At 33.5% G+C, this 17485-nt stretch overlaps 2 protein-coding genes and 1 long non-coding RNA gene across 3 annotated transcripts; all 3 read right to left on the bottom strand.

The window, feature by feature from the left end:
- Positions 1-23: 23 nt before the first annotated feature.
- Positions 24-2183, bottom strand: LOC126781682 (inosine-5'-monophosphate dehydrogenase). The gene has a single exon (XM_050506649.1). It carries the CDS (start codon positions 1805-1807, stop codon positions 272-274), a length of 1536 nt encoding a protein of 511 aa, XP_050362606.1. The 5' UTR covers positions 1808-2183; the 3' UTR covers positions 24-271.
- A 2332-nt stretch (positions 2184-4515) lies between these two features.
- Positions 4516-9091, bottom strand: LOC126781771 (uncharacterized). Its single transcript, XR_007670698.1, has 2 exons — positions 8951-9091; positions 4516-5029 (listed from the first exon to the last, which is right to left on the bottom strand). It is a non-coding gene; the product is annotated as an uncharacterized LOC126781771 (long non-coding RNA).
- A 4986-nt stretch (positions 9092-14077) lies between these two features.
- LOC126781723 (GATA zinc finger domain-containing protein 15-like) lies at positions 14078-15120 on the bottom strand. Its single transcript, XM_050506721.1, has one exon. It carries the CDS (start codon positions 15023-15025, stop codon positions 14147-14149), a length of 879 nt encoding a protein of 292 aa, XP_050362678.1. The 5' UTR covers positions 15026-15120; the 3' UTR covers positions 14078-14146.
- Positions 15121-17485: the final 2365 nt, after the last annotated feature.

The following is a 17485-nucleotide window of genomic DNA, read 5'->3' as shown; positions in this document are numbered from 1 at the left end:
TAAATACTTTAATAAAAGTCTAGTTTGCGACAATAACTTTATTTATGAAAGATATTTTACATCTGGTCCATTACTTACATAATATATATCATGAATATTACATCAAATCATAAATGGAATACTTATTTTATAACATTATAGCTGTTCCATGCAAGCTTACAAATATACAAGTACACAAAATAACAGTTTTATTGGTTATAAAATTTAAAAATGCTCAATTTGTATAGGCCTTGTACAAAATACTTTTAAAGTTAGGTTGGCACAGCTGTTTTTAAAATAATCGCTTTTCATAAGAAAACAATCCGTGAACATTTCCTTCTAGTTGTGCCGAGTATGTTCTCTTCATAAATCTCAAGTCCCCAGAGTAACTCATTTCACGCAATTTAGTTATTGAACGTGCGCCAATATCTTGACAGCTATGCTGCATTCCTGTTTGTAGATATGGAAGGAAGCGAAGAACAGATCCTTTGTCAACTATACTCCCACTAACTCCCTGTGCAACTCTGTGTTTGTCAGTTTCCTTGTGGAAATATCGACTCATAGCTGAGCCTTTACCTTCTTTGTTTTCCATTGCTTCTAAGCTTCCCATGCCCCTATATTTCTTAAGCCTAACACCATCAGAAAAGAAATATTCACCTGGAGCCTCTGAAGTGCCCGCAAGAAGTGATCCCATCATCACAGTGGAGGCACCCAATGCAAGGGATTTTACAATGTGGCCTACAGACTGGATTCCACCATCGGCAATAACTGGGATATTAAACTGACGAGCATAGGAACTAACCTGATACACTGCTGTAGCTTGAGGGCATCCACAAGCCATTACTTCTTGTGTAATGCAGATAGAACCACTACCCATACCAACCCTCAGGGCGTCGACACCAGCTTCAATGAGATTTTTAGCTTGCATTCTTGTTACAACATTCCCACCAATGACTTGTATGTCAGGGTATGTCTTTTTAATGAACTTGACCATTTCTATTTGATATATTGAATTGCCTTGAGACGAGTCCAAAACAATGACATCAACTCCATTATTTACAAGAAGTTGAAGACGTTCTTTGTCAGCATCTCTAGTTCCAATAGCAGCACCCACCAACAGCTGTTTGTTGGAATCTTTTGATGCATTGGGGTAACTTCGAGCCTTTTTTAAATCAGTTCTAGCGATCAAAGCCACAAGCTCTCCAGAACCATTAATTATGGGCAATTTGCCTTTCTTGCTCTTTTCCAAGATATAATTAGCATCTTGTAGGGTAACACCAGACTGAGCAGTGATCATTTCTTGTATTGGTGTCATTACTTCTTTTAAACTGAGCTGTGGGTCACCTTCCCTAAAATCAATATCCCTTGATGTGACAATACCAATCAACCGTCCGCCTAATTTCCCATTCTCTGTAATTGGATAACCTGTAAATCCATTTTTCTTTTTCGCTTCCAAGACATCGGCGACGGTGTTTTCTGGACCCATACAGACAGGGTCTCGAATAAAACCGTGTTTGTACTTCTTGACTTTATGAACCTCATTAGCCTGATATTCTGGAGTACAATTGTGATGTATAATACCTATACCTCCACATAGAGCCATGGCGATAGCCATGTCTGCTTCGGTAACGGTATCCATCGGAGTCGATACCAGAGGTGCCTTGAGGTTTATTTTCTTGGTGAGTGGAGATGTCAAGTCAACTTCCTCGGCTTTGAAATTGATGAATCCCGGAAGTAGAAGGAAATCATTATAAGTCAGACCTTCACTGTTTGCAAAGATTTCTTTAGCCGAGAGCCCGTCCCTCAAATCACCTTCTGCGTTAGCCATGGCTCGTTGTTTTAACACGTGTTATCAAATTATGATTGTAATTTAATTGCTTCAAATAGTAAGAGGATATTCTTTTACTTTCACTTGAAATAATACTGTTTTTTTAACGCATAATAGAAGGTATTCAGAAATAATTATTTTACTTCTAAAACTTAAAACACGTGGTAGGTGTGCTTTTTGCCAAGGGCTAAAAAAATTAAAAATCATTTAATCCTTTAGGATATCACTTTTTGACTTGAGTTTAACGTCGATAAATATGCAGAGTTTTTAAATTATTTTATAGTTTCAACACTGATGCCGGAATTTCAAAGGCCGGCTTCTCAAAATTGAAGTCCAGTCTAGATTAAGCTGAAGCCGTCTCAGTCGTCAGCGTCACCATCAGAACTTACTGACGTGAGACGTCAGATGTCAATAATTGTCAATTATTGTTGTTGTCAAATGTCAATTGTTTTTCTTTTTGGGAAAGAAAAAGGTATTACAACAAACAGTCTCGTTTCCTTTTATTTTTACTTGTTTCATTATCAACAAAGATCTACAATCATGAGTTTTTTTCTACTAGTAAACTTTTCTTTTGATAAATTAAGGGAATTTATTCATGTGTATTATTTAAAAGTTTTACAGTGTTTTCATACTGTAAAGTCACTTTACCAACAACATTTTTAATAATATGAACCTAATTGACTGTAAAAACTGTGTGCAGCTTAAAAAAGTTATTCTGTCACATGTGTATTCTACCAACCCGCATTGGAGCAGCGTGGTAGAATAAGCTCTAAACCTTCTCTTCAAAAGGGAGAGGAGGCCTTAGCCCAGCAGTGGGACATTTTAGATTGAGTATGGTTTCATCTTATTATCGATGATTAGTTTTAAAAATATGTCTTTTTTTTTAAATCGTACTGTTTCTTTAATTAGGCCCTTTAATTATATTCTGAATCAAAGGCTTTCTCATAGTCCACAAACGCTAAGCAAAGTGGCTGGTTATACTCGTCAGTCTTCTGTATAACTTGCCGCAGCGTATGTATGTGGTCTATGGTGCTAAAGTCTTTCCGGAATCCAGCTTGTTCAGGTGGCTGGAAGTCGTCAGGCCTTTGCTCGAGACGATTCGTAATGACTCTCGAAAACAACTTGTAAACATGGCTCAGCAGTGAGATGGGCCTGTAATTCTTCATAAGGGTTTTATCACCCTTCTTAAAGAAAAGTACCACCACACTTCTGTGCCATGCTTTTGGCGTTTGACCTTTGGCTATGACGGAGTTAAAAAACCTCTGAAGAGCCCTGAGGATCGGTGTACCACCCGCCTTCAGAAGCTCGGCTTTAATACCATCATCACCAGGTGCCTTGTTGTTTTTGAGTTGTCCGAAAGCCATTCTAATCTCGAAAAGACTGACGTCCTGAAAATCTTCAGTGTAGTGTCGGGTTAGTCTTGCTCTGGGATCTGCAGCATGACTACTGACAGGTGATTGAGCTGTCGTGTACAGCTGACCGTAGAACTTCTCAACCTCCTCCAACAGCTCAGATCTTGACGTGACTATTCTGCCATCCTCAGTTTTCAGCCTTGTCAGTTGACTCTGACCAACAGACAGATCTCTGGCGAGCACTTTAGAGCCTTTGTTCCGCTCGATGGCTTCTTTAATGCGCATTGTATTAAATTGGCGAGTGTCGCGAGTTAGAGACTTTGAAATCTGTCTGTTGATCAGCCGATAGCCGGCAGCATCAGCTGGGGACGTCAGAATCATTTTCCGTCTTTCCTCCATAAGCCGTAGGGTAGAGGCAGAGATCTTTTTGGTTCCTTTTGTACGGCTGGTCTTGAAGGTCTTAGACCCAGCCGTACGGACAGTTTCCACAAGCCTGCCGTTGTATGTGTCCACTTCCTCGCAGTCTGCTAGACAATCGATCGGTTTTGGAGTTCGAGCTGAAAGGCTTCGGGATTTCGGATTTGAAGAGATGATGGTCGAAGCGTAGACTTCACCTCTGGAGTTTAACATTGATATTTAATGAGCCTCTTACGAGGCTGTGATCGCTCCCAGTTTTGACTGCATTGATCACGGAGACGTCATTAAATATTTGTCTTCTCGTCGACAAGATGAAGTCTATCTCATTCTTGGTTTTCCCATCAGGGCTCACCCAGGTCCATTTACGCTGACCTGGCTTCTTGAAAAAGGAGTTCATCATAAAGAGTCCCTCCTTCTCCATAAAGTCAGCCAACATCTGGCCCCGAGGGTTGCGGTCTCCAATTCCATGTGGTCCCACCTTTAACTCATCACCGAATCGTTTGCCTAGCTTCGCGTTAAAGTCTCCCATTACAACAGTGAAATGAGTCTTATTGGTACGTATGGCTTTCGATAAATCCTCATACATGACCTCAACCTCACCGTCGGAGTGTGTTGAAGTCGGCGCGTACATCTGTATGACCTTCAAAGAATACCGCTTGGTGATTCTGAGTATAAGGTACGCCAACCTAGTCGACACGTTCTCGATTTTCACAACGTTGTTAACGAGGGACTTGTGGACTATGAACCCGACACCACCTTGAGATAGTTGATCGCCCTCTCGGAAATAGAGAAGGTTACCGGATTTCAGGATCATCGTATCCTCCCCCTGTCTTCGGACTTCGGATAATCCGACGATATCGACGATATTATATTTATTTTTAAAATATATTAATATGTGTAATCTATACTACAGGGGAAAGGGTGTACTGAAAATACAAATTTAGATATTATTTGATTTATTATGTCATAAAAAAAGCCATCATAATACGTTGTAATTATTGACGATGCACGTAGGATACCATGTTTTAATGCAAAATGCAAGTCACAACGTTGCGTAGTTAGGATTGGAATTAGATTGTCTAAACGTTATTAATGTTTCACGACACATTGCCCGTTTACCTTTCCATAGCCTGTCGGGCATTGATTACCGACAAATGCCGAAAAGAATGTTACATTATAATAATTGTTTTCTTTTGTACCTTCTAAATCACTTGCTTTACCAACACTTTGTATAACAGTTTTATTGTTTGAAGGCTTGAAATCAATCGTAGAATTTGCAAGATTGTTTGAATTTACTGGGAATACATCTAACGACTTGACCTTGACTTTATCCGGGTTTTCATTATTCTCGCTTGATATTGTTTTTGTTGTATTGTTTTGATTTGACTTTTCGGACATGTTTTGGAATGTTTGTTGATAATTAATGTTTGAAATATTTATAGCTTTTTCCAACCTAATATTCTTTGACGATGAAGTTAAATTGCGGTCGTTTCTTTCTCCAGACGATTTATTGAAGTTTAAAACGGTTTTATAAGGTGATGAGATCGTATTAAGCAATCTTTTTTTCTCAATATCTATTAGTGTCTTCTCCTCGTTCGGACTCGAATTTCTTGATGTCACAATAAATGTTTCAGTCAGAGTTACTTGCGACACAGCTACTTCCTGACTGACAATATTATTTACTGCCAATATAACCACGAAAACAAGCATAGCCAACATGATGTAATGGTTTAACTTGAATCACTATATCAATCAATGGAATTATATGTAAACTTTTATATTATTCTAAATAAAGATTTTTTTGATAACATGTCTTTGCTGGGTAACTGTTGGATGCTTAATAACCAACTAATCTAGGTCTTATACAGTCAACGCTACGTTTTTGTACTTGACATTTAAAGGCTATGAATAAATAATATTTATAATGGTCTCGTAATAAGCATCTAGAGGAAATCCTATTGTGACGAGATTTAAATTATTTATTCGGTCTCGCAACTAAGACGTTTGAAGTTTAAATGCAATTCCTGACACTGCAAATAAATGTCATTCAATAGTTCCTATAAGCCGGTGAACTATATAATAGTTCGTGCAATATATATTATTACCTATATTTATTTATAGTATAATTTGTTTAAATATATTTTACTAGAACATTAATATCGCATTATTAAAAGTAATTATTATTCTTAAATGGATGTCTATGTATGTATAGTAAAGTCAGAGCGGCATATTAATTACAAACTCGTTTATAAATAACATAATACTCATGAAGTGGTTTATCTTGTTTCTATAAAAATAAATAAAAAATATAAAATGAAGTTTTGAGTGATGTATTCAAATTTGTATTTTAATCATAAGATATAAACAGTTAATTAGTAGTCTTAATCTTTAATCCTTACGTCTAATTCAAATTCTTCTTCTTCTTTATCTTTATCGGTTTCTCTCTTAGGGGCTGTGACACTTTTATCAGTGTTTTCATACTGTAAAGTCACTTTACCAACAACATTTTTAATAATATGAAATTACCAAATTGACTGTAAAAACTGTGTGCAGTTTAAAAAAGTTAGCGAACAAATTTATAGAAGTTAAATTAACATCCGCGTTAAATTTAGTTTATGAATGTACTAAATATGTCAAACCAGTAAAAAGTATTAGATTGAGTATGGTTTCATCTTATTATCGATGATTAGTTTTAAAAATGTCTTTTTTTTTAAATCGTACTGTTTCTTAAATTAGGCCCTTTAATTATATTCTGGACTCTCCAGCTGATTAATAAAAATATGATATAATTTTCTATATAACATGCTTGGAGTATAACGCTAGTCATGAAGGCGTAACTGTTTGTATGGGCGAGTACTTTGGCTAAAAGCAGATTTTGGAAGTCATGGTTTTTAGGAATATGTGAAATCTTTAAAAACTGATAAATTGTCTGATACCAATATTTTTGATAAGATTGTTGGCATTGACATTCCGCCACAAGGCTACGTGTCAGTAAGGTCTATGTCAGTTATTACAATGATGTCGCCTCCTGTACCGTTGGCGCTCAGCCTAGGATGTTTTCGTCATCGTCACATCTCTCGACATAATGCTAAATTATTGTGAGTCTGCCGGGTCGTAATAAATGAGGAACCTCGAACCTCGATGTTTGCTACTAATCTAAAAATTGAAAACTATTTACCATATTTCTTCAATTTAAATTAAGTCAAAACGTAAATATAACTTAAGTAAGTCTACTCAATCAAAAAATGATTTAGAAATGTCTTACATTCATTACAAAAAAAAAAAATAGTACAATTCAAACAATGATATGATCTCAAATAATGAATAATAATTTCGACAACTTGACATATTTCTGTTTATATTTAAAAAATAATAATATATAAAACGAAGACAACATTTCCAGCTTGTTTATTATGTTATGTAAACAACATTTAGATTTTTATTTAAGTTGAAATTGCAAAATACTGACTTCGTGGTAGAGCTTTGTACAAGCCCGTTTAATATAAATTAATATAAGGGAATGTCAGGCAAAATCAGGTGGCCTATTTGCCTATCCGCCTACACATTAAAAAAAATAGACGAAAATAATATTGTAGCTGTTGCTATCCATTTATTATTGTATAAGGTATATAAGAATGATCTCATTTTACTTAAAAAAATAGTAGGTACCAAAGTGACATTATAGACATAATTAATTTGCTTTGTATATTATATTACCAATAAGTTGGTCTAGTGGCTAGATGTTGACCGCAGGAGGACTCGAGGGTCCTGGGTTCAAATTCCTGCTCGGGCCAATAAAAATATATTGGGTTCTTCCGTTGAAAATTCTTAGTAGCAGCTAAATCTGGAAGTTGTTAGTGTGTACTATCCCGTGCATCGGATAGCTCGTAAAGTCGTTGTTCCTGCGCCTGAACTTTTTCCGGTCGTGTCGGTTTAACGTCTCATCGGGTTATGAGAGTTAGGAAATAGAGAGTGCACCTGTGTTTGCGCACACACTTGTGTACTATAATATGTGCTGTGCAATTGGTTAATCTTTCTTGACATTAATCGTCGTATCCGAAATTGGCCCGGAGGACATAATTGTTATTATTGTCGATTTCTTTTAATGAAAATAATTGTATTATTAGCGAAGAATATAAAGGTGTTGGATGTGATATTTCAAAATAAATTGTGGGAAAGTGCCATTTCCCATAGAGAATCAGTTATATCTTAACCTGATTAAGTCAGCCATGATGATTTTGTTCCAAAGCATAAGTACCTGAATCATTATTCTAGTTAAATTGCCCGAAAATAAGGTATTCGTCATTTGTTTCCTCGAACAATTTTTAGTCCGTGCGATATAAAATTAAACTTGAAATAAAGAGATCTCAAAGCTATATTTTATAAATGCGTATATGTATTGAAATGTAGAAATTGTGATAAATACGTTTTTATTGACTAAATACACGTTAGGATAAATAACTTTAAACTTATATGTCCGTGTTTTATTTCTATGTTAGGTATGTGTTATATGTACTTACATGTACATAAACCTATATTAGCTAAATGTCTATAAATATAGCTTTAACCGGCTAACATAGATTATAAAGGTGTAATAAGAAAGATATTTTAACATTTTGTTAAACTTATAAGCTTAAAAAGATAAAAGTACATTGTACAAATTTGCTAAATTCCAAACTCTAAAAATAATACTTACTGAATAGTATTCTTTATTATGTTTTAATCGCTATAAACAAGACATCACATTTATGTAGGTTATATAATGTTATAAGTTACTTGGGATTAATTATTATTTTATTTATTTTTAAAATATATTAATATGTGTAATATACAGGGGAAAGGGTGTGCTGAAAATACAAATTTAGATATTATTTGATTTATTATGTTATAAAAAAAGCCATCATAATACGTTGTAATTATTGACGATGCACGTACGACACCATGTTTTAATGCAAAATGCAAGTCACAACGTTGCGTAGTTAGGATTGGAATTAGATTGTCTAAACGTTATTAATGTTTCACGACACATTGCCCGTTTACCTTTCCATAGCCTGTCGGGCATTGATTACCGACAAATGCCGAAATGCGTGTTACATTATAATAATTGTTTTCTTTTGTACCTTCTAAATCACTTGCTTTACCAACACTTTGTATAACAGTTTTATTGTTTGAAGGCTTGAAATCAATCGTAGAATTTGCAAGATTGTTTGAATTTACTGGGAATACATCTAACGACTTGACCTTGACTTTATCCGGGTTTTCATTATTCTCGCTTGATATTGTTTTTGTTGTATTGTTTTGATTTGACTTTTCGGACATGTTTTGGAATGTTTGTTGATAATTAATGTTTGAAATATTTATACCTTTTTCCAACTTAATATTCTTTGACGATGAAGTTAAATTGCGGTCGTTTCTTTCTCCAGACGATTTATTGAGGTTTAATACAGTTTTATAAGGTGATGAGATCGTATTAAGCAATCTTTTTTTCTCAATATCTATTAGTGTCTTCTCCTGGTTCGGACTCGAATTTCTTGATGTCACAATAAATGGTTCAGTCAGAGTTACTTGCGACACAGCTACTTCCTGACTGACAATATTATTTACTGCCAATATAACAAGGAAAACAAGCATAGCCAACATGATGTAATGGTTTAACTTGAATCACTATATCAATCAATGGAATTATATGTAAACTTTTATATTATTCTAAATAAAGATTTTTTTGATAACATGTCTTTGCTGGGTAACTGTTGGATGCTTAATAACCAACTAATCTAGGTCTTATACAGTCAACGCTACGTTTTTGTACTTGACATTTAAAGGCTATGAATAAATAATATTTATAATGGTCTCGTAATAAGCATATAGAGGAAATCCTATTGTGACGAGATTTAAATTATTTATTCGGTCTCGCAACTAAGACGTTTGAAATTTAAATGCAATGCCTGACACTGCAAATAAATGTTATTCAATAGTTCATATAAGCCGGTGAACTATATAATATATCGTGCAATATATATTATTACCTATATTTATAGTATAATTCGTTTAAATATATTTTACTAGAACATTAATATCGCAGTATTAAAAGTAATTATTATTCTTAAATGGATGTCTATGTATGTATAGTAAAGTCAGAACGGCATATTAATTCCAAGTCGTTTATAAATAACATAATACTAATGAAGTGGTTTATCTTGTTTCTATAAAAATAAATAAAAAATATAAAATGAAGTTGTGAGGGATGTATTCAAATTTGTATTTTAATCATAAGATATAAACAGTTAATCAGTACAGTCTTAATCTTTAATCCTTACGTCTAATTCAAATTCTTCTTCTTCTTTATCTTTATCGGTTTCTCTCTTAGGGGCTGTGACACTTTTATCAGTGTTTTCATACTGTAAAGTCACTTTACCAACAACATTTTTCTGTAATTCGTAACAGCCTGTTAATGTCCCACTGCTGGGCTAAAGGCCTCCTCACCTTTTTTTTTTTTTTTGAGGAGAAGGCTTGGAGCTTATTCCTTATTCCACCACGCTGCTCCAATGCGGGTTGGTGGAATACACATGTGGCAGAATTTCAGTGAAATTAGACACATGCAGGTTTCCTCACGATGTTTTCCTTCACCGTAAAGCACGAGATGAATTATAATCAAAACAAATTAAGCACATGAAAATACAGTGGTGCTTGCCCGGGTTTGAACCCACGATCATCGGTTAAGATTCACGCGTTCTTACCATTGGGCCATCTCGGCATCATAACAACATTTTTAATAATATGAAATTACCAAATTGACTGTAAAAACTGTGTGCAGTTTAAAAAAGTTAGCGAACAAATTTATAGAAGTTAAATTAACATCCGCGTTAAATTTAGTTTATGAATGTACTAAATATGTCAAACCAGTAAAAAGTATTAGATTGAGTATGGTTTCATCTTACTATCGATGATTAGTTTTAAAAATATGTCTTTTTTTAATCGTACTGTTTTTTAAATTAGGCCCTTTAATTATATTCTGAACTCTCCAGCTGATTAATACAAATATGATATAATCTTCTATATAACATGCTTGGAGTATAACGCTAGGCATGAAGGCGTAACTGTTTGTAGGGGCGAGTACTTTGGCTAAAAGCAGATTTTGGAAGTCATGATTGTTAGGAATATGTGAAATCTTTAAAAACTAATAAATTGTCTGATACCAATATTTTTGATAAGATTATTGGCATTGACATTCCGCCACAAGGCTACGTGTCAGTAAGGTCTATGTCAGTTATTACAATGATGTCGCCTCCTGTACCGTTGGCGCTCAGCCTAGGATGTTTTCGTCATCGTCACATCTCTCGACATAATGCTAAATTATTGTGAGTCTGCCGGGTCGTAATAAATGAGGAACCTCGAACCTCGATGTTTGCTACTAATCTAAAAATTGAAAACTATTTACCATATTTCTTCAATTTAAATTAAGTCAAAACGTAAATATAACTTAAGTAAGTCTACTCAATCAAAAAAGGATTTAGAAATGTCTTACATTCATTACAAAAAAAAAAAAATAGTACAATTCAAACAATGATATGATCTCAAATAATGAATAATAATTTCGACAACTTGACATATTTCTGTTTATATTTAAAAAATAATAATATATAAAACGAAGACAACATTTCCAGCTTGTTTATTATGTTATGTAAACAACATTTAGATTTTTATTTAAGTTGAAATTGCAAAATACTGACTTTGTGGTAGAGCTTTGTACAAGCCCGTTTAATATAAATTAATATAAGGGAATGTCAGGCAAAATCAAGTGGCCTATTTGCCTATCCGCCTACACATTAAAAAAAATAGACGAAAATAATATTGTAGCTGTTGCTATCCATTTATTATTGTATAAGGTATATAAGAATGATCTCATTTTACTTAAAAAAATAGTAGGTACCAAAGTGATATTATAGACATAATTAATTTGCTTTGTATATTATATTACCAACAAGTTGGTCTAGTGGCTAGATGTTGACCGCAGGAGGACTCGAGGGTCCTCTCTTCAAATTCCTGCTCGGGCCAATAAAAATATACTGGGTTCTTCCGTTGAAAATTCTTAGTAGCAGCTAAATCTGGAAGTTGTTAGTGTGTACTATCCCGTGCATCGGATAGCTCGTAAAGTCGTTGTTCCTGCGCCTGAACTTTTTCCGGTCGTGTCGGTTTAACGTCTCATCGGGTTATGAGAGTTAGGAAATAGAGAGTGCACCTGTGTTTGCGCACACACTTGTGTACTATAATATGTTCTGTGCAATTGGTTAATCTTTCTTGACATTAATCGCCGTATCCGAAATTGGCCCGGAGGACATAATTGTTATTATTGTCGATTTCTTTTAATGAAAATAATTGTATTATCAGCGAAGAATATAAAGGTGTTGGATGTGATATTTCAAAATAAATTGTGGGAAAGTGCCATTTCCCATAGAGAATCAGTTATATCTTAACCTGATTAAGTCAGCCATGATGATTTTGTTCCAAAGCATAAGTACCTGAATCATTATTCTAGATAAATTGCCCGAAAATAAGGTATTCGTCATTTGTTTCCTCGATCAACGTTTAGTCCGTGCGATATAAAATTAAACTTGAAATAAAGGGATCTCAAGGCTATATTTTATATATGCGTATATGTATTGAAATGTAGGAATTGTGATAAATACGTTTTTATTGACTAAATACACGTTAGGATAAATAACTTTAAACTTATATGTCCGTGTTTTATTTCTATGTTAGGTATGTGTTATATGTACTTACATGTACATAAACCTATATTAGCTAAATGTCTATAAATATAGCTTTAACCGGCTAACATAGATTATAAAGGTGTAATAAGAAAGATATTTTAACATTTTGTTAAACTTATAAGCTTAAAAAGATAAAAGTACATTGTACAAATTTGCTAAATTCCAAACTCTAAAAATAATACTTACTGAATAGTATTCTTTATTATGTTTTAATCGTTACAAAACAAGACATCACATTTATGTAGGTTATATAATGTTATAAGTTACTTGGGATTAATTATTATTTTATTTATTTTTAAAATATATTAATATGTGTAATATACAGGGGAAAGGGTGTGCTGAAAATACAAATTTAGATATTATTTGATTTATTATGTCATAAAAAAAGCCATCATAATACGTTGTAATTATTGACGATGCACGTAAGATACCATGTTTTAATGCAAAATGCAAGTCACAACGTTGCGTAGTTAGGATTGGAATTAGATTGTCTAAACGTTATTAATGTTTCACGACACATTGCCCGTTTACCTTTCCATAGCCTGTCGGGCATTGATCACCGTCAAATGCCGATTTGTTTTTGAATGTTACATTATAATAATTGTTTTCTTTTGTACCTTCTAAATCACTTGCTTTACCATCACTTTGTATAACAGTTTTATTGTTTGAAGGCTTGAAATCAATCATAGAATTTGCAAGATTGTTTGAATTTACTGGGAATACATCTAACGACTTGACCTTGACTTTATCCGGGTTTTCATTATTCTTGCTTGATATTGTTTTTGTTGTATTGTTTTGATTTGACTTTTCGGACATGTTTTGGAATGTTTGTTGATAATTAATGTTTGAAATATTTATCGCTTTTTCCAACTTAATATTCTTTGACGATGAAGTTAAATTGCGGTCGTTTCTTTCTCCAGACGATTTATTGAAGTTTAATACAGTTTTATAGGGCGATGAGATCGTATTAAGCAATCTTTTTTTCTCAATATCTATTAGTGTCTTCTCTTGGTTCGGACTCGAATTTCTTGATGTCACAATAAATGTTTCAGTCAGAGTTACTTGCGACACAGCTACTTCCTGACTGACAATATTATTTACTGTCAATAGAACCAGGAAAACAAGCATAGCCAACATGATGTAATGGTTTAACTTGAATCACTTTATCAATTAATGGAATTATATGTAAACTTTTATATTATTCTAAATAAAGATTTTTTAGATAAAATGTCTTTGTTAGGTAACTGTTGGATGCGTAATAACCGTAAGTAATCGAGGTCTTATGCAGTCAACGCTACGTTTTTGTACTTGACATTCAAAGGCTATGAAGAAATAATATTTACAATGGTTTCGTAATAAACATATATGGGAAACCCTATTGTGACGAGATTTAAATTATTTATTCGGCCTCGCAACTAAGACGTTTGAAATTTAAATGCAATACCTGACACTGCAAATAAATGTCATTCAATAGTTCCTATAAGCCGGTGAACTATATAATAGTTCGTGCAATATATATTATTACCTATATTTATAGTATAATTCGTTTAAATATATTTTACTAGAACATTAATATCGCAGTATTAAAAGTAATTATTATTCTTAAATGGATGTCTATGTATGTATAGTAAAGTCAGAGCGGCATATTAATTACAAACTTGTTTATAAATAACGTAATACTCATTAAGTGGTTTATCATGTTTCTATAAAAATAAATAAAAAATATAAAATGAAGTTTTGAGTGATGTATTCAAACTTGTATTTTAATCATAAGATATAAACAGTAAATTAGTACAGTCTTAATCTTTAATCCTTACGTCTAATTCAAATTCTTCTTCTTCTTTATCTTTATCGGTTTCTCTCTTAGGGGCTGTGACACTTTTATCATCTTTAGTATTTTCATCTGGCAACAGAGGTATAAACAATGGAGAATCGTCTGGTGCCTTCGTTGTTGTGGTTGGTTTGGCGGTAAAGGCTGGATTGTTTGTAGAAAACTCCGTTGTTGGCCTATTATTTAAATGGCTGCCATCCGAATATCCACTACCGTCATTATTATTGTTATAATAATTATTATTATTTTGTTGATTATTGTCATATAGGTTTGGGCGATCAGGTCTACCGTTGTTATTATTAACTGGATATGGATTATGTCCGTAATTGTTATTACCATTATTATTGCCGTTAAATTGTGGAGGATATTGAGGTCTTCCGTGATTCATATGTCCTTCGTTCGGGTTTCCTGTATATCTATTCGGTGTGTTTCCATTATACCCATTATTATTGGGATAACCTTGATTGTAATTATTATAGTTTCCATTTCCTTGATGTTGTGGTCTCCCTTGTTGATAAGGCCTATAATCATTGTATTCTGGGCCGTCAGCTCCGTTGTTATTGAAGGGAGGTCTCTGATGATTTGGATGTGGCCTATGATGGCCCGGAGGTTGGCGATACTCGTTCGGATTACGTTCGTTTTCAACGACCACTATAATGGTCTCTTTAGGTGGATTTTTAGGTTGGTTTTCTTGGCGATTTAATTGAAGTCCTTGAGCAATTCCACCAAGGATACCACCAGCAACATTATGTAATTTTGAATGTGCTGACGATATTATAGAACCCAAATCGATGTTTCCGTTGCACGCGGTGATAGCAAGTAAAAAAATAAAAAGTTTTGTTTCCATAGTGCACACAATTTTAACTACACAATAAATGCAAACACGCAGCAGAACCGTGGGCAACGAGAAGCGACTGACCGCCCGGTCAACAGACACAACTCATCTTCAACGTCCGTATTCATACGTACCTACTACCTATAACAAAACCTGTTCGAATCCGTATTCAAGATTTTGTTTTTATTAGACATTTAATGAATGATAAAGCGGCAATTTTAGTATTTAATGTCGAAGTTATTTTGAACCGCACAATGACTAAATCAAACTTTATTTTCGATTCATTAAAAAAATGGAATGAATTACATCGTATTGAATTACCATTTCGTTTATAGAAAACATTTAGGTAATCATGAATTCTTTCTTTTTTGAATTATAAATAAAATTATTTGATTTAATTCTTATTTTGTAATATAAAATTATTGATACCATATTTTTTTTAATAAATTTTGTTTTGTCATACTTCTAATGGATAGTTGTTTTTTTTGTGATTTAATCTGCATTTACGCGGCACGCAGATATCAAAATTCATGTTTGGTATATTATGTTCATTTCTATTTGTTAACACAATAATGAATTCATTTAGCATCATTCTCGTGTTTTCATCATATTTTTTAATAATTGTAGGCAACGGTATTTGTTTTTTACTCGTTTGCTTGGCAAAGTTAATGGCGGTATGACTAATATAGAAGATGTATCTGGTTTTTAATTGCTAGCACAGGAATTATTTGCATATATGAGCGATCTTGTGATTCCCTTGTGATGGAAGTTTCCATTTCAATGTATATTTTGTCTAATAATTTTATGCCTTATCGTTATATAACAATAGGTGTCATACATATATTGTTTATAATTTTTTTATTTGTTAGTAGTATTGCTTATTATAATACATAAAGAAAAATGCCGCCAAATTATTTAGCACTGACATCATCAATGTATACAATGACTGACAAAGGAAACAATTGGCCTACTATATTGCCGTAGACGTATCACGTAGGTATTGATTATGAGTAAATGTAGAATATAATTGAGATAAATATCATTACGATACCCATTCAAATTTAAATAAAACAAAAAATAACAAAAAATGACAGTAAGAACTTCTTAGAAGTTAGATTACAGATAAGTTGTTTTTTTTTTACTGTTTGATTGTTTCTACTTATTCACTGAGAAATTGGCACAAAAATAATTAAAAGATTAAAATAAACTTAAAAAATTTCAGGTTATTTGACTTTGACTGCCTTATTAGTCAATAAGACCGAAGATCCCGAAGTTCTAGGTTCAAGTCGCAGTTTGGACCAATAAAAATTTTTTGCCGAAAAATTCTCAATAGCAGCCCGGAGTCTGGAAGTTGGAAGTGTGTATACTTTCGTGCCTCGGAAAGCCGTGTAGGACTTGCCGTCCCATCGAATTATGAGAGCGAGGCAATAGAGTGTGTACCTGTGTTTGCATACACACCTGTGCTCTATAACATGTCCTGCGCATTTGGCTAGTCTCCTTTGAGTTGGTCGCCGTGGCCTAAAACGATCAGGAGAACATAATTTTAAAAGAGCTTATTAGTAGGTATGAGAATTCTTAATAGTAATATAGTTATATTTTGCAATACAAGATTTTAAAATAATCCCCTTAGTATCTTATAACAGCTTGTAATAGTTCCTCCTATAATTGGATTCGAATATTGACTTTGTTGCTCCACTTTGCTGCTCTACTTTGAGGACTTTCTGCCTCTACATCGTACATTTATGTCGATCATGAAATTACTTGCATCATGCACATGTTGGTGGCCTTAAAAATAAATACACCATATTAATAAGTAGGTAACTTATTTTGGTTTTAATCAATTATCAACTTGACACGGAACTTTTTCATTTCCTATAACGATAAGATTACGAAACATGGACGAATTTGGTCTTATACTAATAAGTCCATACTAATACGTTACACTACTAGTTCAAACTTGAATGAATATAATCATACCTTATATCGCTTCTATTATTTGCCATGTGATTTAGTAGCTGCTATTTATGAGGCTGAGGCCCTGGGCTGAAATCGTATCAGCTCAATAAAAAGTAATCTCAGTAACATTCCGGAGTTAGGAAGTTGGCAGTGCTGCATTCCATTGCCGTTCGCCCTGCGTCTGATCACTTTTCGGTCATGTTGATCGCTATCCCATCAGTGTTTGAGTAGAGTTGAGGGCTTATTTGCGGATGCCGGCAAAGTATAAGATATAAAAAAAACAAATCATATTTGCTTTACTTATGTGTTTATATGACTGCGAAAAAAGGAAATTTATTTATTTCATTCGCAAAACTGGATACAATAACTTAGGTGTACAAACACGTACACAATAAATAAGAATAAAAGAATGAATTTTATCCTACTAGGTAAATGCAAACACTACTAACCATAACTTAGGAATATTGGATAAAACACATTTCAAACAATCTGAAAAAAAAAAATTAAATAAACCTT

This window comes from Nymphalis io, chromosome 4 (genome assembly GCF_905147045.1).
Source record: "Nymphalis io chromosome 4, ilAglIoxx1.1, whole genome shotgun sequence".
NCBI classification, from domain to species: domain Eukaryota; kingdom Metazoa; phylum Arthropoda; class Insecta; order Lepidoptera; family Nymphalidae; genus Nymphalis; species Nymphalis io.
The sequence above is the reverse complement of the archived record's forward strand: the minus strand, read 5'-3'. Positions and strand labels throughout refer to the sequence as shown.